The sequence below is a fragment of the Daucus carota genome, chromosome 1 (genome assembly GCF_001625215.2).
Source record: "Daucus carota subsp. sativus chromosome 1, DH1 v3.0, whole genome shotgun sequence".
Taxonomy (NCBI): Eukaryota; Viridiplantae; Streptophyta; class Magnoliopsida; order Apiales; family Apiaceae; genus Daucus; species Daucus carota.
The window spans coordinates 42,458,651-42,480,731 of NC_030381.2; the positions used below are offsets into that span (position 1 = coordinate 42,458,651).

Below are 22,081 nucleotides of genomic sequence, written 5' to 3' on the forward strand. Positions count from 1 at the left end.
AAGTTAATTTTATAAAATTGTGACACTTGTATTTTACGTGTACTTTTGGTACTCATTGTTCTTTCTTTTCGTACTCTCAGTTGGAAATTATTATTGCCAACTCCATCACATTTGTCTTGGTTTGTTTCGCATTTATTTGCGACATTGTTTTGTTCCGTTCGGTTAAATGAGTTTGGAAATTTTTGTAACCTTTCTGTTGGGCTCTTAAACCTATCTGTGTGGTTAAATCACAGACGAGTTCATGGAGTTTGGAGTGTCTGGTGAACTCGGCACTTACTCGTATCAGTGCTGTGAGTATACGAGCACGTCTCTGGAGTATGAGATTGTGTATAGATCATGATCGCTATTGTGTGTTTTCTTTTTCGGGATAATCGAAAAAGGATTCTCTGTACTGTAGAAATGCTTTGTGCATTTCTTGTGTTTTCTTCTTGTGGATTACCGGGGAAGAATTCTCTGTTTTGTACTCTGCTTTGTGCGAGTACATATTTGTATAAGAGACCCATATTGTCCCCACCTTATTCGTCACTCAGCCTTACTTTCAGTTTCATTGTTAGCTCAATTGTTTTAAATTATTGTCCTACTAATTCGCTAAATACTGTATACTGTTTCTAAATTACATTATTAGTTTAGTGTTGTTTTTATTTTTGAACTCTGTGTTGGTGGAAACAATCACTCAGTTGTTTAAAATATGATTTTCTTTTAAAATTATATTCGTACTGGGCATCTGGCTCACTCAGTTTATTTTCTTTCCGCAGGTAATCAGGGGTTAGCGGGACTTGAGATGAGTGCTACCCAAACTAGTTTGTTAGATTATTTAATAAATTCCAGGACTTGGTTTAGTTGAATTTTCACTTTTTATTAGTTTCATGTGGAGATTTTCAAACTACTTTTAGACATTGAGATTATTATTTTTATTTCTCAGTTTTTGGTTGATATCGTTCAGGTTTGATTTCGATATTTCATTGTTAAATAATAGCCTGAAAAATTGGGCTGTTACAGTTGGCATCAGAGCCAGGTTATGATTCTGTAGACTAGCCTTAGGGCATTTGACCTGTGAGTTTGGGTTTACTTCGTATGGGTAGAAGTAAGATTTTTGATATAATGCTGCGATAATTACTCGATGTTTGCTCTATATGTGTTTTCATAATAAATGTTGCAGGATGCCACCTAGAAGAGATACCTCGAGAGGACAACAAATAGTGATGGACAGGGAGACTTTCTTGGACATGGTTAGGGAAGTTGCAAATCAACAAAGACAAAACCCGGGCGCTAATAATGTGCCAAATCAAGAAGGTCAAACTATGTTCGACCGTTTTATGAAGCAAAGGCCTAACAGTTTCAAGGAAGCCAAACACCCTATGGATGCTGAGGCTTGGATCGATCACATGGAGAAGATATTTCGTGTACTAAATTGTTCTGAAGAGGAGAAAGCTCGCTTTGGTGTTTACCGTCTTGAAGGGGATGCTGGCACTTGGTGGAAATCAGTGGTGGCTTCCCATCCGGCGGGATATGAGGACGCTCTCACTTGGAATGTGTTTAAGGCGCAATTCGATCAATGATACTTTCCTGCTAGTGTTCGTGAGGAATATGCTCGAGAATATCAGAGTATCGCTCAAAAGGATGATGAGTCTGTGGCGGATTTTCAGGTTCGATTTCAGAGGTTGGCTGGCTATGCTCGATCTATTGCCGGGAATGAGCAAGATAAAATTATGAAGTTTAAATGGGCTTTGAAGGATTCTATTCGCAACCATATCATTTCTAATCGCTATGCTACTATGGATAGTTTGGTGGACAGTGCTAGAGATCAGGAACTTCATCAGGTTGACTGTGCCAAACGTCTTGAGGTTCAGAATCAGAAAAGAAAGAGAGGTGATGACACAACCGAGGAAACACAAGATTTTCAGAAAAACGGAGAATCTTCAGATGTATTCACGCAGACTGATCGTAGATACAACACTCGAAATTTTCATCAGGGTAAAGGGAACCAAGAAAAAGGACAAAATGGATCATCTAACAAGAATCAGGATGAAGAAAAATCTCGTTGTAAACATTGTGGGAAGACCCATGGCGGAAGTACATGTCATTGGACTACTGGCGCTTGTTTTAGATGCGGAAAACAAGGCCACACTATTCGAGACTGCAAGAAATCGTTTAATCAGCGTGATGATCAAGATGGACAGACGAAAAAGAATGCTATAAATGAATAAGGTATTAATTTTATAATATTTTATATACAAATTATGTTATAATTTCATTTACCTCATATATGAATATTGTTGATCTTATGGATTTGGAATATTTATTTATATTTCATCATAGATAAGTATGTGTTTAGCTTATGTGATATGTTCATTTAATTTCGAGGACGAAATTATATTAAGGGGGGAAGAATGTAATATCCCTCGTTAATATTTAATTAGAGTTTAGAATTATAGGAAATAAAATTTTATGTGATAAATTTTTTGTTTTTCTTTATAATTAAAATATAATATCCCTATAATTTAATATAATTATTATATAATAGAGATTGTTAGTTTATAATAATATAATAATATTAGAATCTGTTTTAGAATAGAAATAATAATAGTAGCTTACTAATTTGATTAGAAAGAGAATTAGTAATTTCAGTTAATAATAATAATATTTGTTTTAAGATGATTTGATTTTAAATAGAATTAGTGATTAGATTATAAAAAGGTTAATATTAATATTAGAGTCCTATTAGTTGTAGGTTATGTAAATGGCTGTTTATATGCATGAGCCTTTTTCATTAAAACACACGTTAAAACTTAAAACCCTAAGAGAAGTTTAGAGCCGCCTATGTGAAGAAAAACAGAGTAGCAGGGGAGTTTGCAGATGCTTTAAAAGTTTTGGACAAGGTATCAATACAAACCATTATTACTATATGATTATTTAATTATTCACTTGCGATAGTTGAACTCCCTAAACTGTTACTTTGCTTGATTGTATATAAGCCTTAGTTTATTTTAGATTTTCGTAACAGTGTTATTATCTGGTGTGTATACGCATTCATTCACAGACTCTGGCCGCAGGCATATTGGTGTATCAGGCAGTAATAATAGAGTTATTAAAATATTAATATAATATATATTATATTATGTCTGAGTAAATAGTTAATGTATAATTTGGATTAATAATAGATTATGATTTCGTATTTAGGTTCGTGCCAGAAGTGTAGTTGATTATTTACGGATTTTCGTGAGTGTTTATTCGCTACTTCAAGGTACGAATTTCTTTATTCTTTTCTCCTCATTTATATTTTGATTATTCGTTATATTTATAATCGCAAGTTAATTTTATAAAATTGTGACACTTGTATTTTACGTGTACTTTTGGTACTCATTGTTCTTTCTTTTCGTACTCTCAGTTGGAAATTATTATTGCCAACTCCATCACATTTGTCTTGGTTTGTTTCGCATTTATTTGCGACATTGTTTTGTTCCGTTCGGTTAAATGAGTTTGGAAATTTTTGTAACCTTTCTGTTGGGCTCTTAAACCTATCTGTGTGGTTAAATCACAGACGAGTTCATGGAGTTTGGAGTGTCTGGTGAACTCGGCACTTACTCGTATCAGTGCTGTGAGTATACGAGCACGTCTCTGGAGTATGAGATTGTGTATAGATCATGATCGCTATTGTGTGTTTTCTTTTTCGGGATAATCGAAAAAGGATTCTCTGTACTGTAGAAATGCTTTGTGCATTTCTTGTGTTTTCTTCTTGTGGATTACCGGGGAAGAATTCTCTGTTTTGTACTCTGCTTTGTGCGAGTACATATTTGTATAAGAGACCCATATTGTCCCCACCTTATTCGTCACTCAGCCTTACTTTCAGTTTCATTGTTAGCTCAATTGTTTTAAATTATTGTCCTACTAATTCGCTAAATACTGTATACTGTTTCTAAATTACATTATTAGTTTAGTGTTGTTTTTATTTTTGAACTCTGTGTTGGTGGAAACAATCACTCAGTTGTTTAAAATATGATTTTCTTTTAAAATTATATTCGTACTGGGCATCTGGCTCACTCAGTTTATTTTCTTTCCGCAGGTAATCAGGGGTTAGCGGGACTTGAGATGAGTGCTACCCAAACTAGTTTGTTAGATTATTTAATAAATTCCAGGACTTGGTTTAGTTGAATTTTCACTTTTTATTAGTTTCATGTGGAGATTTTCAAACTACTTTTAGACATTGAGATTATTATTTTTATTTCTCAGTTTTTGGTTGATATCGTTCAGGTTTGATTTCGATATTTCATTGTTAAATAATAGCCTGAAAAATTGGGCTGTTACAGTTGGCATCAGAGCCAGGTTATGATTCTGTAGACTAGCCTTAGGGCATTTGACCTGTGAGTTTGGGTTTACTTCGTATGGGTAGAAGTAAGATTTTTGATATAATGCTGCGATAATTACTCGATGTTTGCTCTATATGTGTTTTCATAATAAATGTTGCAGGATGCCACCTAGAAGAGATACCTCGAGAGGACAACAAATAGTGATGGACAGGGAGACTTTCTTGGACATGGTTAGGGAAGTTGCAAATCAACAAAGACAAAACCCGGGCGCTAATAATGTGCCAAATCAAGAAGGTCAAACTATGTTCGACCGTTTTATGAAGCAAAGGCCTAACAGTTTCAAGGAAGCCAAACACCCTATGGATGCTGAGGCTTGGATCGATCACATGGAGAAGATATTTCGTGTACTAAATTGTTCTGAAGAGGAGAAAGCTCGCTTTGGTGTTTACCGTCTTGAAGGGGATGCTGGCACTTGGTGGAAATCAGTGGTGGCTTCCCATCCGGCGGGATATGAGGACGCTCTCACTTGGAATGTGTTTAAGGCGCAATTCGATCAATGATACTTTCCTGCTAGTGTTCGTGAGGAATATGCTCGAGAATATCAGAGTATCGCTCAAAAGGATGATGAGTCTGTGGCGGATTTTCAGGTTCGATTTCAGAGGTTGGCTGGCTATGCTCGATCTATTGCCGGGAATGAGCAAGATAAAATTATGAAGTTTAAATGGGCTTTGAAGGATTCTATTCGCAACCATATCATTTCTAATCGCTACGCTACTATGGATAGTTTGGTGGACAGTGCTAGAGATCAGGAACTTCATCAGGTTGACTGTGCCAAACGTCTTGAGGTTCAGAATCAGAAAAGAAAGAGAGGTGATGACACAACCGAGGAAACACAAGATTTTCAGAAAAACGGAGAATCTTCAGATGTATTCACGCAGACTGATCGTAGATACAACACTCGAAATTTTCATCAGGGTAAAGGGAACCAAGAAAAAGGACAAAATGGATCATCTAACAAGAATCAGGATGAAGAAAAATCTCGTTGTAAACATTGTGGGAAGACCCATGGCGGAAGTACATGTCATTGGACTACTGGCGCTTGTTTTAGATGCGGAAAACAAGGCCACACTATTCGAGACTGCAAGAAATCGTTTAATCAGCGTGATGATCAAGATGGACAGACGAAAAAGAATGCTATAAATGAATAAGGTATTAATTTTATAATATTTTATATACAAATTATGTTATAATTTCATTTACCTCATATATGAATATTGTTGATCTTATGGATTTGGAATATTTATTTATATTTCATCATAGATAAGTATGTGTTTAGCTTATGTGATATGTTCATTTAATTTCGAGGACGAAATTATATTAAGGGGGGAAGAATGTAATATCCCTCGTTAATATTTAATTAGAGTTTAGAATTATAGGAAATAAAATTTTATGTGATAAATTTTTTGTTTTTCTTTATAATTAAAATATAATATCCCTATAATTTAATATAATTATTATATAATAGAGATTGTTAGTTTATAATAATATAATAATATTAGAATCTGTTTTAGAATAGAAATAATAATAGTAGCTTACTAATTTGATTAGAAAGAGAATTAGTAATTTCAGTTAATAATAATAATATTTGTTTTAAGATGATTTGATTTTAAATAGAATTAGTGATTAGATTATAAAAAGGTTAATATTAATATTAGAGTCCTATTAGTTGTAGGTTATGTAAATGGCTGTTTATATGCATGAGCCTTTTTCATTAAAACACACGTTAAAACTTAAAACCCTAAGAGAAGTTTAGAGCCGCCTATGTGAAGAAAAACAGAGTAGCAGGGGAGTTTGCAGATGCTTTAAAAGTTTTGGACAAGGTATCAATACAAACCATTATTACTATATGATTATTTAATTATTCACTTGCGATAGTTGAACTCCCTAAACTGTTACTTTGCTTGATTGTATATAAGCCTTAGTTTATTTTAGATTTTCGTAACAGTGTTATTATCTGGTGTGTATACGCATTCATTCACAGACTCTGGCCGCAGGCATATTGGTGTATCAGGCAGTAATAATAGAGTTATTAAAATATTAATATAATATATATTATATTATGTCTGAGTAAATAGTTAATGTATAATTTGGATTAATAATAGATTATGATTTCGTATTTAGGTTCGTGCCAGAAGTGTAGTTGATTATTTACGGATTTTCGTGAGTGTTTATTCGCTACTTCAAGGTACGAATTTCTTTATTCTTTTCTCCTCATTTATATTTTGATTATTCGTTATATTTATAATCGCAAGTTAATTTTATAAAATTGTGACACTTGTATTTTACGTGTACTTTTGGTACTCATTGTTCTTTCTTTTCGTACTCTCAGTTGGAAATTATTATTGCCAACTCCATCACATTTGTCTTGGTTTGTTTCGCATTTATTTGCGACATTATTTTGTTCCGTTCGGTTAAATGAGTTTGGAAATTTTTGTAACCTTTCTGTTGGGCTCTTAAACCTATCTGTGTGGTTAAATCACAGACGAGTTCATGGAGTTTGGAGTGTCTGGTGAACTCGGCACTTACTCGTATCAGTGCTGTGAGTATACGAACACGTCTCTGGAGTATGAGATTGTGTATAGATCATGATCGCTATTGTGTGTTTTCTTTTTCGGGATAATCGAAAAAGGATTCTCTGTACTGTAGAAATGCTTTGTGCATTTCTTGTGTTTTCTTCTTGTGGATTACCGGGGAAGAATTCTCTGTTTTGTACTCTGCTTTGTGCGAGTACATATTTGTATAAGAGACCCATATTGTCCCCACCTTATTCGTCACTCAGCCTTACTTTCAGTTTCATTGTTAGCTCAATTGTTTTAAATTATTGTCCTACTAATTCGCTAAATACTGTATACTGTTTCTAAATTACATTATTAGTTTAGTGTTGTTTTTATTTTTGAACTCTGTGTTGGTGGAAACAATCACTCAGTTGTTTAAAATATGATTTTCTTTTAAAATTATATTCGTACTGGGCATCTGGCTCACTCAGTTTATTTTCTTTCCGCAGGTAATCAGGGGTTAGCGGGACTTGAGATGAGTGCTACCCAAACTAGTTTGTTAGATTATTTAATAAATTCCAGGACTTGGTTTAGTTGAATTTTCACTTTTTATTAGTTTCATGTGGAGATTTTCAAACTACTTTTAGACATTGAGATTATTATTTTTATTTCTCAGTTTTTGGTTGATATCGTTCAGGTTTGATTTCGATATTTCATTGTTAAATAATAGTCTGAAAAATTGGGCTGTTACATTAAATATCTTAATTCTTGTACAAACTCTCTAAATATCTTATATAATAAATCAAAGAGAATATTTAACTTAAAAAACAATAACAAAAATTAATGATAAGTCAAGTTGGTAGAACACAGTATTTGCCTGTACAGATTACACTTATTCTTACTCAACTTCAATAAGTTGGCAATTCTTGTCAGGTTTGAGATATACAATTGATCACAAATTTTGGTGTCTTTGTGAAATATGTAATTCATATGTTTTTTATAAGTCCAACACAAATTTAAATATGTATTATGCATTTCGTCAAAAAAAAAAAAATATGTATTATGCATTGCTATAAACCTACCTGCTATAAACCTCTCTTTGTGAAAACTCTTATTACATAAGTAATTTAAAACATGAGGAATATAAATCACAGAGGATTGATCTCAAAAAAATTTGTATTCTTACGAAATATGTAATTCATATATTTTTTTACTGGTACAACACAAACTTAAGAATGCATTATGCATTGCTATAAACCTCCCTTCTTAGAAACTGTCATTATATAAAATATTTAAAATGTAAGATATTTATGGAGGTCTTGTCACACAAGTTGTCCGGAACTCTCAAGCTTTCACCATTTTACAGTTCAGCTTGTTCTTGAAGTTGTTCCTGTTTAAATATACACAAACTAAGGATCACGTATTCATCAAAAGGTATTTGCAATTTGTAGCAACTTGGTTGTATTCGTATATAATCATATCAGAACATTATTATTGATATATAGTGAAAATCTGCATATTACAACTGGCTATGGACACTGGCACACCCGGTATGCTCCTTAACCGGGCTCTTTCACCAATTTAAGTTTGTTAAGTTGGAATTAACATATATGGATTTAACCTCAACTATAAAATCTCATTTACGTTGTATTGATAGTGGTGAAATTTAAAGTTTACTACTATACGCTAACATTGTAAAAAAAAACACACTGGACTCCTATTATGGAAGAGTAACATATTCTTGTTTGTATTTTATTTCCCTATGTTTTGGTAGCACAAGTGAACTTGACTATGTAAAAATTGTAGTATATCTGTAACGAAAACCACATGATATTGCTACAGAAGGACATCGATGATAAGCTATATATGAGTGCAAATTTTTGATGATAAAGAATTGTAACGTGTATGAATGACAGAATACCTGATGATTTATCTGGTCTTTTTATTTAAATGAACGGGATGAGTGAATCATATTTGGACATACAGATATAATCTTGTGAAAGGGTAAAGCCAACAAATAGAGAGACAAAAAAGCTACTGACCTCGCTCATAAATAAGGCATGAAATCCGTAAGGAACTCTGTATGGTAATTCAACAACTGCAACGGGATCAGGTGACATTGTTCTTGCATCAATCACATTTATGGCTGATTTTCTGCACAGCAAACTAGTGAATTAGGCAAGAGCTAACAAGAAATTCATTTAAACCTTCTCACTGTTATTATAGGTGCCATTACAGAATCTTAAATATTTATTTTTGAAAAGTAGCTTAAATTTGTTGTTTAGCTTGTAAAACTCCGGAAGTAAGTATTGGTACATATGGCTCCCAATTCTTCAGTAATGATGCATCTGAGGTGCACCAATTCATTCTTGCAAATTTTTCAAACCCCAAAATTATAACTGGATCGGGCTAATATTTTCCAAGGCCACCAAACCCTTTTTTTGCACAAAATTTAATCTGATATTTCGGATCTCACTTCCTGGAAAAATTCTTGGGGGAGCCCCAAGTCATTTTTGCAAATTTTCAGATCCAAAGTTTTATGCGGTACTGCAATTTGTAGAGAGAAAAAACTATCAGATGCATCTTCAATATTAAAAAGAGGGAAGCTAATTACCCAGTGTTCTCATTATGTAGAAAATGAATCAAGTAGCCATCATCTTCTTCAGAAGTAATGTTGGGCTTACGAGGAATGAAGATGGCCTCTGAACCAAATATACCAGGTCCCAGGTCAAAAATTCCCTGAATGTTTCCTCCAACTTTAATCTTTCTTTTTCCCATTTCGGGGTTCATGTGCAAATCAAATTTGACGATCCCACTGACCTTTGCAAAGTGATTCGATACAGTTCCATATACATACCGTTGTTTCCTAATTTGATCAACATAATTATCATCTACTTTATGATAGTCATAAAATTGATTAAGATTTTTTTATAAAAAGAGATATTTAGGATTTTCACAGTATCAGATATCAGATTGAGCTTGTAGCAAATAAGCATCGACAACATGTTAGTACAACTAAACACAAGAATATGAGTAATAAGATGCAGTAACTTTTAGTACAAGCCCTCAATTTTTCTTTATCTAAATCCAGAAACACACCCCGAATAATCCTCTCTTATTATCTTCGTTAACGAATAGAACATAAAACATATAAATTCATACCGTCCAGTATAGCTCTCATTTATCCGAGGAAATTCAACAGCAGATGCAGAGAGTTTCTTCTGGGAAGCTCGACCGCTCTTCATGTTAAATCTCATCTCAAACCTGACAATTGTTTTTTAGTCAGGAGCAGAAAGCTTAATGATCATCAAACGTGGTTTTATAAATATAAATAAATAGACAAGTCGTACAATTCATTATTAGAATCCTCGAGCTTCCCATTCATACTCTCATTATTCATGGTAAAGTCTGGATTCTCTACACGGCAAGTGATTAAAACAACATCATCTCCTTCCTCCCACGCATTGGCTGAGAAGAAAGGGTCACCAAGCTCAAGGTAACATTCAAGATAAAGCAGCAAAAACTATCCGTCCACATCCAAAAACCTTAGATGTTATAAAACCTTTTACTAGAGTGTGGGCATGACATATTAACGTAAATGTGGTGATTTCATGCATCTATTTCAGAGTAAATATCATAAAGCATGACAATAACTTTTTGCGTTTTTAAGTATCAATTTTTTTAATGAAACACTGAACAAGAAATATTTGATCCAGCTCAATTGCAAACATATTCACCAGAATGTGATAGTAAATGATGTGCATTGAAGTACATTGGCAACATTGGCAAAATTATGCTATCCATAAAAAATTCACATGAAAACATACACCACAACCTCTAATAGAAAATTTCTTGTAAATTTGGGATGAATCAAGAACTTGGTGCCTCACCGTTATGGAATATAAAGCAATTTGGGAGCTCAAACCATTTAATCAGCGAGTCATTCTTAGCATATCGTGGAAGGACACCAAACCGGGCCTTTTTAGTTGCATCAAATGTGAATATCAGCTTCTTTTCCTTCACCATTTCCTAAATAATAGAATCATTCATGTGTCAGTCTTATGGATTGCACTAACGTGAACTGTGAAATATAATATATACGATGCTTAATTTTCGCACAAGTGTAAATATGACTACAGAAAATCCCCTTACCTTGGGTTTTATGTACAGCGGTAGGTCCATAATAATCACGTAATTTTCAGTAATGGCAAAGTCATGCATCAATACAGGGCGTGGTAATGTTATTGTCACTGGATCATTTATAAAACCATCTTTCGAGATCACCCTGTATGTTAAGTATGGATGTGTTTGTGAATAGCCGAAGGTAAACATTTCACCTTCATTAAAAACATTGTTATCAAACGAGTGATTCCAAAAACCCTCATGAAACATATCCTGGACAGTGGCTTTACATTTACCGGTACATGGGTCGACCTTTGGATGGGCAGTGAATGAATGTGTTAGCCGCTTGTCAAAATCCAGCAAACCCAGGGTTTGCAAATCTCCATCTTCCTTCACTCCAATGACATCTGCGCAAATAAGAAAGTGGATTTGATTTTATTTCTGGTATGCAATTCTATGCATAATGACACCATACTGTTCTCAAGAAGTAAATATGCTATTTTTCCGTAGCCTTCTTAATTTAGAATATAAGCTTCGTTACTCAACACTAAATTTAGTACAATTTGATAAGATGCTTTCTACAGTAAAAGTATAAGCATTAAACAGGCAGCTAGCTTACACGGTTTATCACCCTCAGAAAGAGCCATAAGTTTACCATGATGATAAATCATAGCCGTATTAGCTGCAAGAAAGTGAATGAAAAAGTCGTTTCAAGCCCTAAACAGCATGACAGAGAAAAGAATGTTTAAGGAAATTTCTCACCAATAATCATCATATTTAAGTATGAGCCCTAAATAGTTGGCCTCTGGATCAGAATTTGTAAAGGACTTGCCTGTTCCATATCCATATGACATATCCAATACTTCCAATTTTTCTCTGAGAATTTGCATGTTAAGCATAAGTAGCCCAAATAGTCCCTTAAGATCTCCGACCTGAAATTAATGCAGCGAGAGCATGTTTACGGCACAAAGGATAGAAATTTAAGTAAAGCTTTAAGAAATTTGTACAGAACATTGGACAAACAGCATAATCAGACCTGGAGAATGATATAGTGCTTCACACTTGTCAACCTACTTGGGATTTTGCTCTACAACTATACCCAAAACTGTATAAACCTTAATAATCACTCCAAAGATTGGTGAAGAGAAAAGAAAAAAGATAAAACTACCTTTATAAATTTGGCTCCTCCATAAGTCTCTTCTTGTTTCAGACGAGATGTTTTCACATAACGAGAAACATAAGTAGCATTTCCATCTTTAATGCGTAATCCATGAATCATGCTGCAACAGCCACATGACATTTTTTACTACAGAGCTCACAATTCAAAGATTTCCCTTAAAATGTCTAGCACAATATATGTAACTATATATATGTGTTTCATCTAAAAACTGGTTACACCAAACTTATTGTAGATAACATTAATAGTCTTCGAAAAACAGTGACACCAGGTAAGCCTTAAGCTTCCCCCTCTCCCTCATTTCTGTATTAATCTTTTCTATGGAAACTCCTTTTCAGTCATTTCTTTAATTTATAAAACAATTTCTAATACTATTGTTGATGAGTCCCTAATTTACTTGCTGTTATAAAAATAGTATAGTATAACATGTGATACAAGTGACTGCTGGGAAATTGTATTGTTAGGAGTAAAGATGGCAAATGACAATTACGTATGTTCTGCCTGTAAATCAAATATCCTAGCAAAACAAGAATATACTTGGGCATAAATCATTTCATTGGCACTTAAGTGGGAAGATTATAAATTTCAATTTCCAGAAGGAAGAAAACACACCCATCTCCGTCAAACCTGCACAGATAAAAAAAAAAAAAAATCAAAACGATCCTGAGTTAATAAAAGGAAATTAATGACTTTGAAAATAAGATATAGAACGCAAGACAAGCATCACTGATGCAGACAAATAAGGAAGACAAGGGTGAACCCAGAAGTTTTAATAAGGAGTTTGTTCCGAAGAGCAGAGATATACCAGTGATAACCAGCCACAGGGGGGTATTTAGGATTTGGACCAACCCGAAGAAACGCACCATTCAGACAATCCTGGAACAAAATTATAATATCAGATCAAATGTAGAAAGATACATGGGGAACTCATTTAAAGCACATTGTACTGACTTCAATTCTGAATTTTTGTTTCATTGTCCACTCAAGAATTGGTTATAAGAGCAAGTCCACTGCAAATGCTAAAATAGTTGTAGTTAATTTATACTCCAATGCTAATGCCAAAACAATTGTAGCTATTGTTGTTTTGAACTTAAATATTTGCATTCGGGGCCTTCTGCTGCTAAGAGCATGTCCGAGAGTCTCCTAGCCGACTCTTAAATATAATATAAACAATGGGGCTCACAACGTGTTGGTACATTATTAAGATTGGAAACTCTAACGATGCTCTTATATTCATCTTCTATCTTATATTTTATTTAAATTAAATCTAAAAGACAGGGAAAAGTAATTAATGCATCGGAGGGAATACATATATATTAATACAAATAAGTTAAGAGTTACGAGGATCTTAGAATAAAGGAAAGAGAAGATGCTCATAAGTTTTAAAAGAGCCTCTAAGAGCTAATTAAGAATTCATGCCTCGATCCCGAAGATGCTCTAGGTTGTTAGATTACTCAAACATATATAACCATCACATGGACAGCATGAAATCAAAGTCCACTAAACAGCCAATCTTGTATTTTATGCTTAGCTTAATTAATAGAGTAATACCATACAGCTACAGATACTTAATCACAAAATTAACAAATTTACAGAAAACACTGAAACTGCACTAAAATACTCCGCAATAATACAAAATTCAAGTAACAAAAAGCGCACATATAAATTTATTAAGTGGAAGTGAATGAAATCATGGATCACAAGAGAAAACATACTGACCGGAAGATGTCCAATGACAGGGAGATTAGTACAAGGAGGAGCCTCGTCAAGCACCGGAGCAAAGTTACCAGAAAGCCAATGATGATCTACAGAGGAGTCATACATGTACCTAACGATCAAACTTTCAATCCAGTCAATAGCCATTGATGTTAACCCTTTCCTCACTTTTGGATTTACCACCACTACTTCCGCTTCATTTCTCTTCACTTCCTTCACATTTTGCTTTCCCATCACCGTCTTTCGTCTCGTGTATAGAAAGCCTGTATTTTTCCGGTTACTCTACAAAATTCGACAACATGGTAATTATAACATGAACTAATATCAGATCTATTGTCTACAAACTCCAAGTTTATCCGAATACAAACAAATTCAGAATTAATATAGGAATTCTTTTCATGTCTTGACATGCAGACCCTATACTATACATTAGTAGTTTCCTGATAATAATATGCATGTTGAGAGAACTAAAAGAGAAATTTCAGCATCAAAGTTTCTTACAAGCATAAGATCATTAGTAGTTTCCTCATGCTGCTCAACCAACTCATTAGTAACGATATTCATCTTCTGATTAGTTGAAGAAGACACCATTCTTGCTGATAATCTGGAGTCCAAATAAAAGTTGCTCCACTTCATTGACTGTAAATTTGATTGCAGCATTGTATTGAATTATGCTGTTTTTTTCTCTCTTTCTTTTACAAATTCATTTATGATATGATCCTATACCAATTGCATTGACTATTCTTCTTAATTAAAGGGTATAATAATTAAGACGCCGAACTCAGTCAACGTAAATCATACTCCCTGTTTTATTTTATTTTATCGATAAGCAAGATTTATTTTATATTTTGAATTTTGCCGCACAATTTTAAATAGTTTGACTCGATAGTAAAATTAATCATTTGTGATTAATATTTTTTGTGAATTACCCCCTCTATCCCATTTAATTCTATACGTATTTTTACTGCTCAACACGCATTTCAATATTATTATAAAGTATAGTTCAGTAATTTATTTTTAAGATTCTTTTCTGAATAAAAATTTAGATGTTAAATTGTTATTCAAGAAAAAAAAAAGTTACAAAATTATATCTTACCGGAGCATTAGAGTGTGTGGCGTACAATTTTGATTACATGTTTCAATCAGAATGTGAAGCGCCAGGAATCAAAGGCGAAGAGAAGCACTGTGCAACGTCACTGGAGAAAATGAAGGGTTTCAGCACTGTCAACAGATTTTGAAAACGAGAGTGAAATGTAGAAGCGTGGAATTCTTGGATCACAAAGATTGGGAGAAAAGGCTGTGGCTGGTCACAAGCAAAACTATGTATATGATGTGTTTTATTGCCACAAAACAAACAACGTTAAGGCATATACAGTTTTCCTAGTTGGAAATGATGAAACAAAAGCGAAAGCAGCACTTATTTGCCACACAGACACTTCCTCTTGGAATCCTAAACATTTGGCATTGCACATTGTTTAGCAAGACCCTCTACGGCTCTACCATCACGGCAATGCCTCCGGAACAATGCATGTCATCGGTGGAACAATGCATCATTCCTATCACAATAACAGGTTAGGTAGCCTCCAAGTATCTCCTGAATCACTTTAGTTAAAAAAGTTGGCAATTCTGCTGAGGGAAGCATCTATCTGCAGAATTTACGGTAGTAGTCCTGATGTTATTTATCACAACCCTTGTGTATTTACTAAGTATGTAATTATTTTTTACTCGTTAGACACAACATAAACTTATATACCCCTTTGTACAAACAGATATTACACAAATGTTAAGATTAAAGGTATGCAAGTCAAAGAGACCTCGTTACTCATGTGGTTCTGCAACTCTCTTGTCCGTACAAAGAGATATCACACAAATTTTGAGATTACAGGTATGCAAGTCACAGAGCCCTTGCTACTTATCTGGTTCTGCAAGGCTCAGGCTTTCTACCGTTTGGCTTGTTCTTGAAGTTGTTCCTGTACAAATTCACAAGTTAAGGATCCCATCTTTTAGCGGAAAGTGTCCAAAATTGTACAATTCATAATGAAAGACACAAAGAAGCCTCTAGTACAATTTAGATATAAAGACACAGAAAACCATAATCAGAAGTATGGTTTTATAACCCACTAGTCATCAATGAGAGACACAAAAAAGCTACTGACCTCCGTCAGAAAGAAGGCATGGAATCCATAAGGAACTCTGTTCGGTAATTCAACAACTGCAACGGGATCAGGTGACATTGTTTTCGCATCAATCACATTGACTGCTGATCTTCTGCACATGTAGCAAAAGAAAGGATAAGCAAGCGGCAATGTATCAGGCAAATGTTAGTGAGAAGCACCTGCTGTTTTTTCAGTAAATGGGGTTGACAGTAATAACATTGAGGGATGACACTACTGCCTAGAAAGTTATGAAAATGTTCAACTGACATATTACAGAGCTATGTGACATTCTAATTGCCACTTCAGTCGGACATTCTAGAGCAGCGGAATATCTTCTATTTTATAATACCTCTAAAAAATAAAATAAAGTCTCATCATCTTGTTACAATAGCTCTTTTTTGCTGAAGAGTGGCTTGAGTATAATGGTTGACTTGTAAAACTCCCGTACCAAATAATTTTTGGAGATTTTTTCTACTACCATGAATTTTACGAAATCAAATTTTCACTTCATCATAGTCTGCCCACCTACTATAGCCACTAGGGAGAAGGGGCAATGATAACATACCGTGTAAACCTGGGGTTCGGATAAGACTCTTATACAATTGTTACAGCCCTACCTCATATTATCAAGTCATCTATGTAACAACTTTTTGAATCCATACTTTGGACTTCAACAACTAAATTCATATTCATGTTAGTTGATATATTTGGATGCAGTCAGTATGTACTTCAGTCTAGCAAAAAAAAGAAGCTAGCAGATATATCCTCAAATTCAAGAGAGGGGAAGACAACTTTACCCAGTGTTCTCATTGTGTACAAAATGAATTAAGTAGCCATCATCTTCTTCAGAAGTAACTCCAGGCTGACGAGGGACAAAGATGGCCTCTGAACCAAATCCACCAACTCCCAGGTCAAAGATACCTTGAATGTTTCCTCCAACTTCAAGCTTTCTTTTCCCCGCTTCTGGGTTCATGTGCAAATCAAATTTGACAATCCCAGTGATCTTTGCAGATTGGTCCAGTATAGTTCCATACACATATTGTTGTTTCCTGAATTGATCAAGATGATTATCGAGTACTTTATGAAAAGATCTGAAAATTTAAAAAAAAAAAAAAAAAGGAAAAATATATACATAAGTTTTTCCGCTACAGGATTTCAGATTGAGCTTTAAAAAAAATTCTTTTTCCAAATATAGAAACATATCCCTCATATAGTCATCTCTGATTATGTTCGTTAATGAAATGGAACATTAACAATGTAGCTTCATGTACCTGCCAGTATAGCTCTCATTTATCCGAGGAAAATCAACAGCAGATGCTGAGAGTTTCTTCTGGGAAGCTAGACCACTCTTCATGTTAAATCTCATCTCGAACCTGAAAATTGTTTTGTAGTCAAGAGCGGATAGCTTAGTATCGAATGCGGTGCTAAAAAAAATACATTAGTAGATGAGACCTACAATTCATTATGAATATTCTCGGGCTTCTCTTTCATATCCCCATTATTTATAATAAAGTCTGGATTCTCAAGACGACAGGTGATTAAGACAACTTCATCTCCTTCCTCCCAAGCATTGGCTGATAAAAAAGTTTGACAACAATTCAGGGGAACAATTGAAGAAAAAACAACAAACGCTAGCAGTTACATCCTCAAAAAGCAATAAAAAAACTTAAAACTTGGCAAATCTTACAAGGTTCTGGGCATGGCATATCCATGTACGAGGTGATTTCATGCATATATTTCAGAGTAAACATGATTGTTCTTAAGTAATAAAAATATGTTAATGAAACCGATATGAACAAGAAATTCAATAAAGCTCAATTTTTTATACTAAATACATTCAACAGAACGTGATGTAATTTGAATTACACTGGAAAACAAGTATATTCCCTTAGACCATGAGCATACTGCATACACACATCCTTAACTATGGGATTCGAAAGGAAACGACATGTGTGGTGGACTACAACCTCTAAAATAAATCTACTTACTAACTGGGATGGATAAAGAATTTGGTGCCTCACCATTGTGAAATATAAAGCAATTTGGGAGCTCAAACCATTTTATTAGCAGCTCATTCTTAGCATATCGTGGAAGGATACCAAAGCGGGCCTTTTTAGTTGCATCAAAAGTGATTATCAGCTTCTTTTCCTTCACCATTTCCTAAATAGTAAAATCAATTTGGGAGTCACCCTTAAAGATTACAGAAATGTGTAACGCGGATGGTGAAATATCATACACATAATCTTAAGATTAATATTCATAATTATCACACGGCCAATGCAGATATGTTGATAGAATATACTTGTACCTTGGGTTTGATGAATAAGGGTAGATCCATGACTATTGCGTAATTTTCAGTAATGGCAAAGTCATGCATCATCACGGGGTCTGCTAATGTTATTGGCACAGGATCATCCATAACACCAGTCCTGGAAATCACTCTGTATGTCATATATGGAGGTGTTTGTGAGTAGCCAAAGGTAAACATTTCACCTAAATGAATAAATAATGTTATTAAATGAGTAATTCCAAAAACTCTTTTAAACATATCAGGGACAGTGGCTTTTACCGGTAAATGGGTCAACCTTTGGATGGGCAGTAAATGAATGTGTTAGCCGCTTGTCATAATCCAGCAAACCAAGGGTTTGCAAATCTCCATCTTCGAACACTTTAATGGCATCTGCAGATAGAAGAGAGTGGGTGTCATTTTATTCTGCAATGTACCCTGGCATAGGTTCTATGCATAATGCATTAATCATGTGCTATACAATAAAGTATGAAGATGAAAAAACCAAGGTGAACCGAGATCTGGACATCTTAACAATCACTTTCTTCCCTGAACGGAATTATATTAAACTAAAACAAGATTATGTTTCTGAAAGGGCTAGAGGTGGTTTCTCATTTATTAGGTGGACTTGAAATGTATAAGAGAAGGATGGGATTTCCCTATTCGAAGTATACTATTCTTAAGAAATAACTTCCGTTACATTTCTACCAAACCAAAGGGACTAAATACACTACTAGGAATAGTTAAAAAAGCAAGGCATAAAAAACACATTTATATGACGATTTCATGATCATTCTGTGCTTAGTTATCAAAATAAAGCCTACATTTATAGATCATTCAAATGCACTACTTCTGATCTATTACAACATAAATACCCTATAATTCCAAAAAAAAAAAATCACAATAAAAGGAATGACTACTTTTTTTTCTTTCTTTCTTTCTCTCTTTTTTTTTTTGGAGGGGGGGAGCAAAGAGACGAAAAAAACTGTACAAAAACTTCACAACAATCTACATTTAATTTAGTGAACTGTTATAAGACGCTTTCAACAAAACAATCTACATTTAATCTTGTACAATAGTATAAGATGCCAAGTACAAATGATGTTTAAACATTAAACAGGCAGCTAGCTTACATGGTTTGTCGCCCTCATTAAGAGCCATTAGTTTACCATGATGATAAATCATAGCCGTATTAGCTGCAAAAAAGTGAAACAGAAAGTCATTTTAAAGGCTCCCCATACAGCATGACACAGAAAAGAATGTGTCAGCAAATTTCTTTCCGATAATCATCATAATCAAGTACAACTCTTGAGTAAACAACTTGCCTGTTCCAAATCCATATGACATATCCAATACTTTTAATTTTTCTCTGAGAATTTGCATGTTAACCATAAATAGACCAAATAGTCCCCTAAGATCTCCAAGCTGAAATTAATGCAGTGAAAGCATGTTTATGGACATACCAGATTTAAATTTTTGGTATAGAGATATGAAAAGTGTAAAGAACTCTAGATAAACAGCATAATCAATCTCCTAAATAATGGTATAGTTAAAAGTGCTTCACAGCTATCACTCCGCTTAGGATTTTGCTCCACAATTGATTCCAAAACAATATAACCTATATAACCATCTTAAAGACTGGTGAAGAGAGAAGCAAAAAGTTGATTTCCGTAGATGCTAAGATGCATACCTTCATAAATTTAGCTCCTCCAAAAGTCTCTTCTTGTTTCATACGAGATGTTTTCACATAGCGAGAGACGTAAGTAGCTTTTCCATCTTTAATGCGTAGTCCATGAATCATGCTGCCACAAACACATAACATGTTACTATTGACCTAGTGTTCAAAGACTTTCTTTTACAATGTCTAGCACTTACATGTAACCATATATATTTGCAATTCTTTAAGGAACAGGTTATACAACATTTATTGTGCAGATATCATCATTAGGCAATCTTGGAAACACCGTGACACCAGGCAAGTGTTTTGCTCTCTGTATTAAAAAAATTTGCGGAAACTTCTCTTTAGCAAGTTTTGTAACTAACAAAATAATATCCGGTAATCCATTGATGCCTTAATTTACTTGTTGGCATAACAATTAGTATAATGAAGCACGTTCTGTATTGACTCAATTAAACCCTTATTATAGCCAACATACTCCGTATATCCAATCCGGATGTAGGGTGCAAGGAGCATATACGCAGACCTTAATTTTTCGCTAGAGAGAGGCTGTTTCCATAAAACTCCCTGCTTATAAAGATGTAAGATATACAAATCCAGCAACTGCCTTTCATTCCTAAAGTGGCTTCACATCAAGAAGAGATCAGCTAATTTCCCCAATTCTGTCATATTAATATTTTCTATTTTTTTTGCCTAAATTAATTCTAATATTACTATGAACATGACAACGGTTTTGATCCTTTTAATTTATATCTTATTGTGGCTTACGCGGGACAGCAGTGAAGGGCTAGCTAACGTAACTCAAATGTGTTGTAACCCAAACACATGTACAGATAAAACAAAGTTAAAGTTCGTCGTGTATTATATAGTCATCCACCAGAAAAAGAATTCGTTGGCACTTGAGGAGGGAAAGTATATATTTCAATACAGAGAAAAAAAGGAAACGCACCCATCTCCATCAAACCTGCACAGTTGAAAAAAATGAAAATAAGCACAAGCTCGAGTTAAATAAGGAAAACACTATTTGTGAAAGAGCAAAAAAGTTAAAAAATAAGAACCAATAGACAAGACAAGCATTAATAATACAGACAATTTACAAGAGCGAACCTAAATAATTATGTTATGAGTTAGTTCAAAAGAGTCCTGATATACCAGTGATAACCAGCCACAGGGGGGAACTTCGGATTCGGACCAACCCTGACAAACTCGCCATTCAGACACTCCTGCCACAAAATTATAATATCAGATCAAAGATGAAAACTTTTTTTCGAAGAAAGTGTATATGATCTCCGGGCTTCCAAGGATTACAAGACTAGCTCTCACCCAAGTCACATTGTCCTTAATAACTTGAATCATTTAATCAACCATCTAAAAATTTCGAATTAGAATCTCTTATAGTGAATTTTATTAGGAAGCCTGATCGAACTACAGAGCACTGATAAAATATAACAAAACACTCAGATATAAATTTAGCAAGTGCAAGTGAATGAAATGATGGATAAGCAAGAGAAAATACACTGACCGGAAGATGACCAATGACAGGGAGATTAGTACAAGGAGGAGTCTCGTCGAGAATGGGAGCAAAGTTACCAGAAAGCCAGTGATGAGGTGCAGAAGGGTCATACATGCACTTGATGATCAAAGTTTCAAGCCAGTCAATGGCTTTTGATGTTAATCCTTTGTTGGGCTTTGGAGTTACCACTACTACTTCCCCTTCATTTCTCTCCGCTCCCTTCTCTTCTTCCTTCCCCTTCACCATCTTTTGGTTAGTGTGTGTGTGTGTGTGTTTTGAAGATGGTAGCTGTTTTTATGAGTTATCTATGTGGTGTTGTAGGTTCTTTGTCTTCTCGGTGGAGCTCTGCATGCCACGTTTTGTGTTTTGGATTTCTGTCTGATATTGTGTAGTAATGGATCAGTTAATAAATTAATAAAAATAGGTATTATACCTTTTTTTTTATTAGAAAAAAACACCTGGGGTAATAACTGGACTAATTGCCAATTGGACCGTGCGTGTGATATTTTCAGAATTTTTTATCATCACAAAAGTTCAAATTTTCATCAAGAGACGATATTATTAAACGAT

The 22,081-nt window shown here is 34.3% G+C and overlaps 5 protein-coding genes across 14 annotated transcripts in view; 3 read left to right on the plus strand and 2 right to left on the minus strand.

The window, feature by feature from the left end:
- LOC108193394 (uncharacterized) overlaps positions 1-7,549 on the plus strand; it is a 67,474-nt gene extending 59,925 nt beyond the window's left edge. For all 7 annotated transcript variants that reach the window (XM_064084822.1, XM_064084821.1, XM_064084819.1 and 4 more), the window contains 5 exons: positions 1,160-2,208; positions 3,181-3,244; positions 4,064-5,516; positions 6,489-6,552; positions 7,372-7,549. The gene's annotated coding sequence lies outside the window, so the exon portion shown is untranslated. The remainder of the gene's footprint in view (positions 1-1,159; positions 2,209-3,180; positions 3,245-4,063; positions 5,517-6,488; positions 6,553-7,371) is intronic.
- LOC135150312 (uncharacterized) lies at positions 242-2,207 on the plus strand. The gene is made up of 4 exons (XM_064086576.1): positions 242-315; positions 944-1,015; positions 1,160-1,532; positions 1,647-2,207. The coding sequence occupies exons 1-4, from the start codon at positions 242-244 to the stop codon at positions 2,205-2,207; spliced, it is 1,080 nt and encodes a 359-aa protein (XP_063942646.1).
- LOC135150318 (uncharacterized) lies at positions 3,550-5,515 on the plus strand. The gene is made up of 4 exons (XM_064086581.1): positions 3,550-3,623; positions 4,252-4,323; positions 4,468-4,840; positions 4,955-5,515. Exons 1-4 carry the CDS (start codon positions 3,550-3,552, stop codon positions 5,513-5,515), a joined length of 1,080 nt encoding a protein of 359 aa, XP_063942651.1.
- Positions 7,550-7,938: 389 nt separating the features above from the next.
- LOC108213415 (carotenoid 9,10(9',10')-cleavage dioxygenase 1-like) lies at positions 7,939-14,595 on the minus strand. 3 transcript variants are annotated; one of them, XM_017385214.2, is made up of 15 exons: positions 14,379-14,595; positions 13,881-14,159; positions 12,967-13,037; positions 12,774-12,788; positions 12,153-12,264; positions 11,817-11,916; positions 11,604-11,666; positions 11,281-11,391; positions 11,015-11,199; positions 10,753-10,891; positions 10,213-10,330; positions 10,025-10,126; positions 9,477-9,728; positions 8,905-9,016; positions 7,939-8,252 (listed from the first exon to the last, which is right to left on the minus strand). In XM_017385214.2, exons 1-15 carry the CDS (start codon positions 14,535-14,537, stop codon positions 8,223-8,225), a joined length of 1,848 nt encoding a protein of 615 aa, XP_017240703.1. In that variant the 5' UTR covers positions 14,538-14,595; the 3' UTR covers positions 7,939-8,222. The 3 variants fall into 3 exon arrangements, with proteins under 3 accessions (XP_017240703.1, XP_017240696.1, XP_063940880.1); XM_017385207.2 differs by having other exon boundaries at positions 11,275-11,391; XM_064084810.1 differs by having other exon boundaries at positions 11,015-11,391.
- Positions 14,596-15,584: 989 nt separating this feature from the next.
- On the minus strand, positions 15,585-21,814 carry LOC108205063 (carotenoid 9,10(9',10')-cleavage dioxygenase 1-like). 2 transcript variants are annotated; one of them, XM_064084837.1, is made up of 14 exons: positions 21,521-21,814; positions 21,151-21,221; positions 20,948-20,962; positions 20,011-20,122; positions 19,646-19,745; positions 19,454-19,516; positions 18,603-18,713; positions 18,342-18,526; positions 18,055-18,193; positions 17,490-17,607; positions 17,305-17,406; positions 16,831-17,124; positions 16,034-16,145; positions 15,585-15,847 (listed from the first exon to the last, which is right to left on the minus strand). In XM_064084837.1, exons 1-14 carry the CDS (start codon positions 21,755-21,757, stop codon positions 15,818-15,820), a joined length of 1,689 nt encoding a protein of 562 aa, XP_063940907.1. In that variant the 5' UTR covers positions 21,758-21,814; the 3' UTR covers positions 15,585-15,817. The 2 variants fall into 2 exon arrangements, with proteins under 2 accessions (XP_063940907.1, XP_017230324.1); XM_017374835.2 differs by having other exon boundaries at positions 15,591-15,847; positions 16,831-17,082; positions 21,521-21,796.
- Positions 21,815-22,081: the final 267 nt, after the last annotated feature.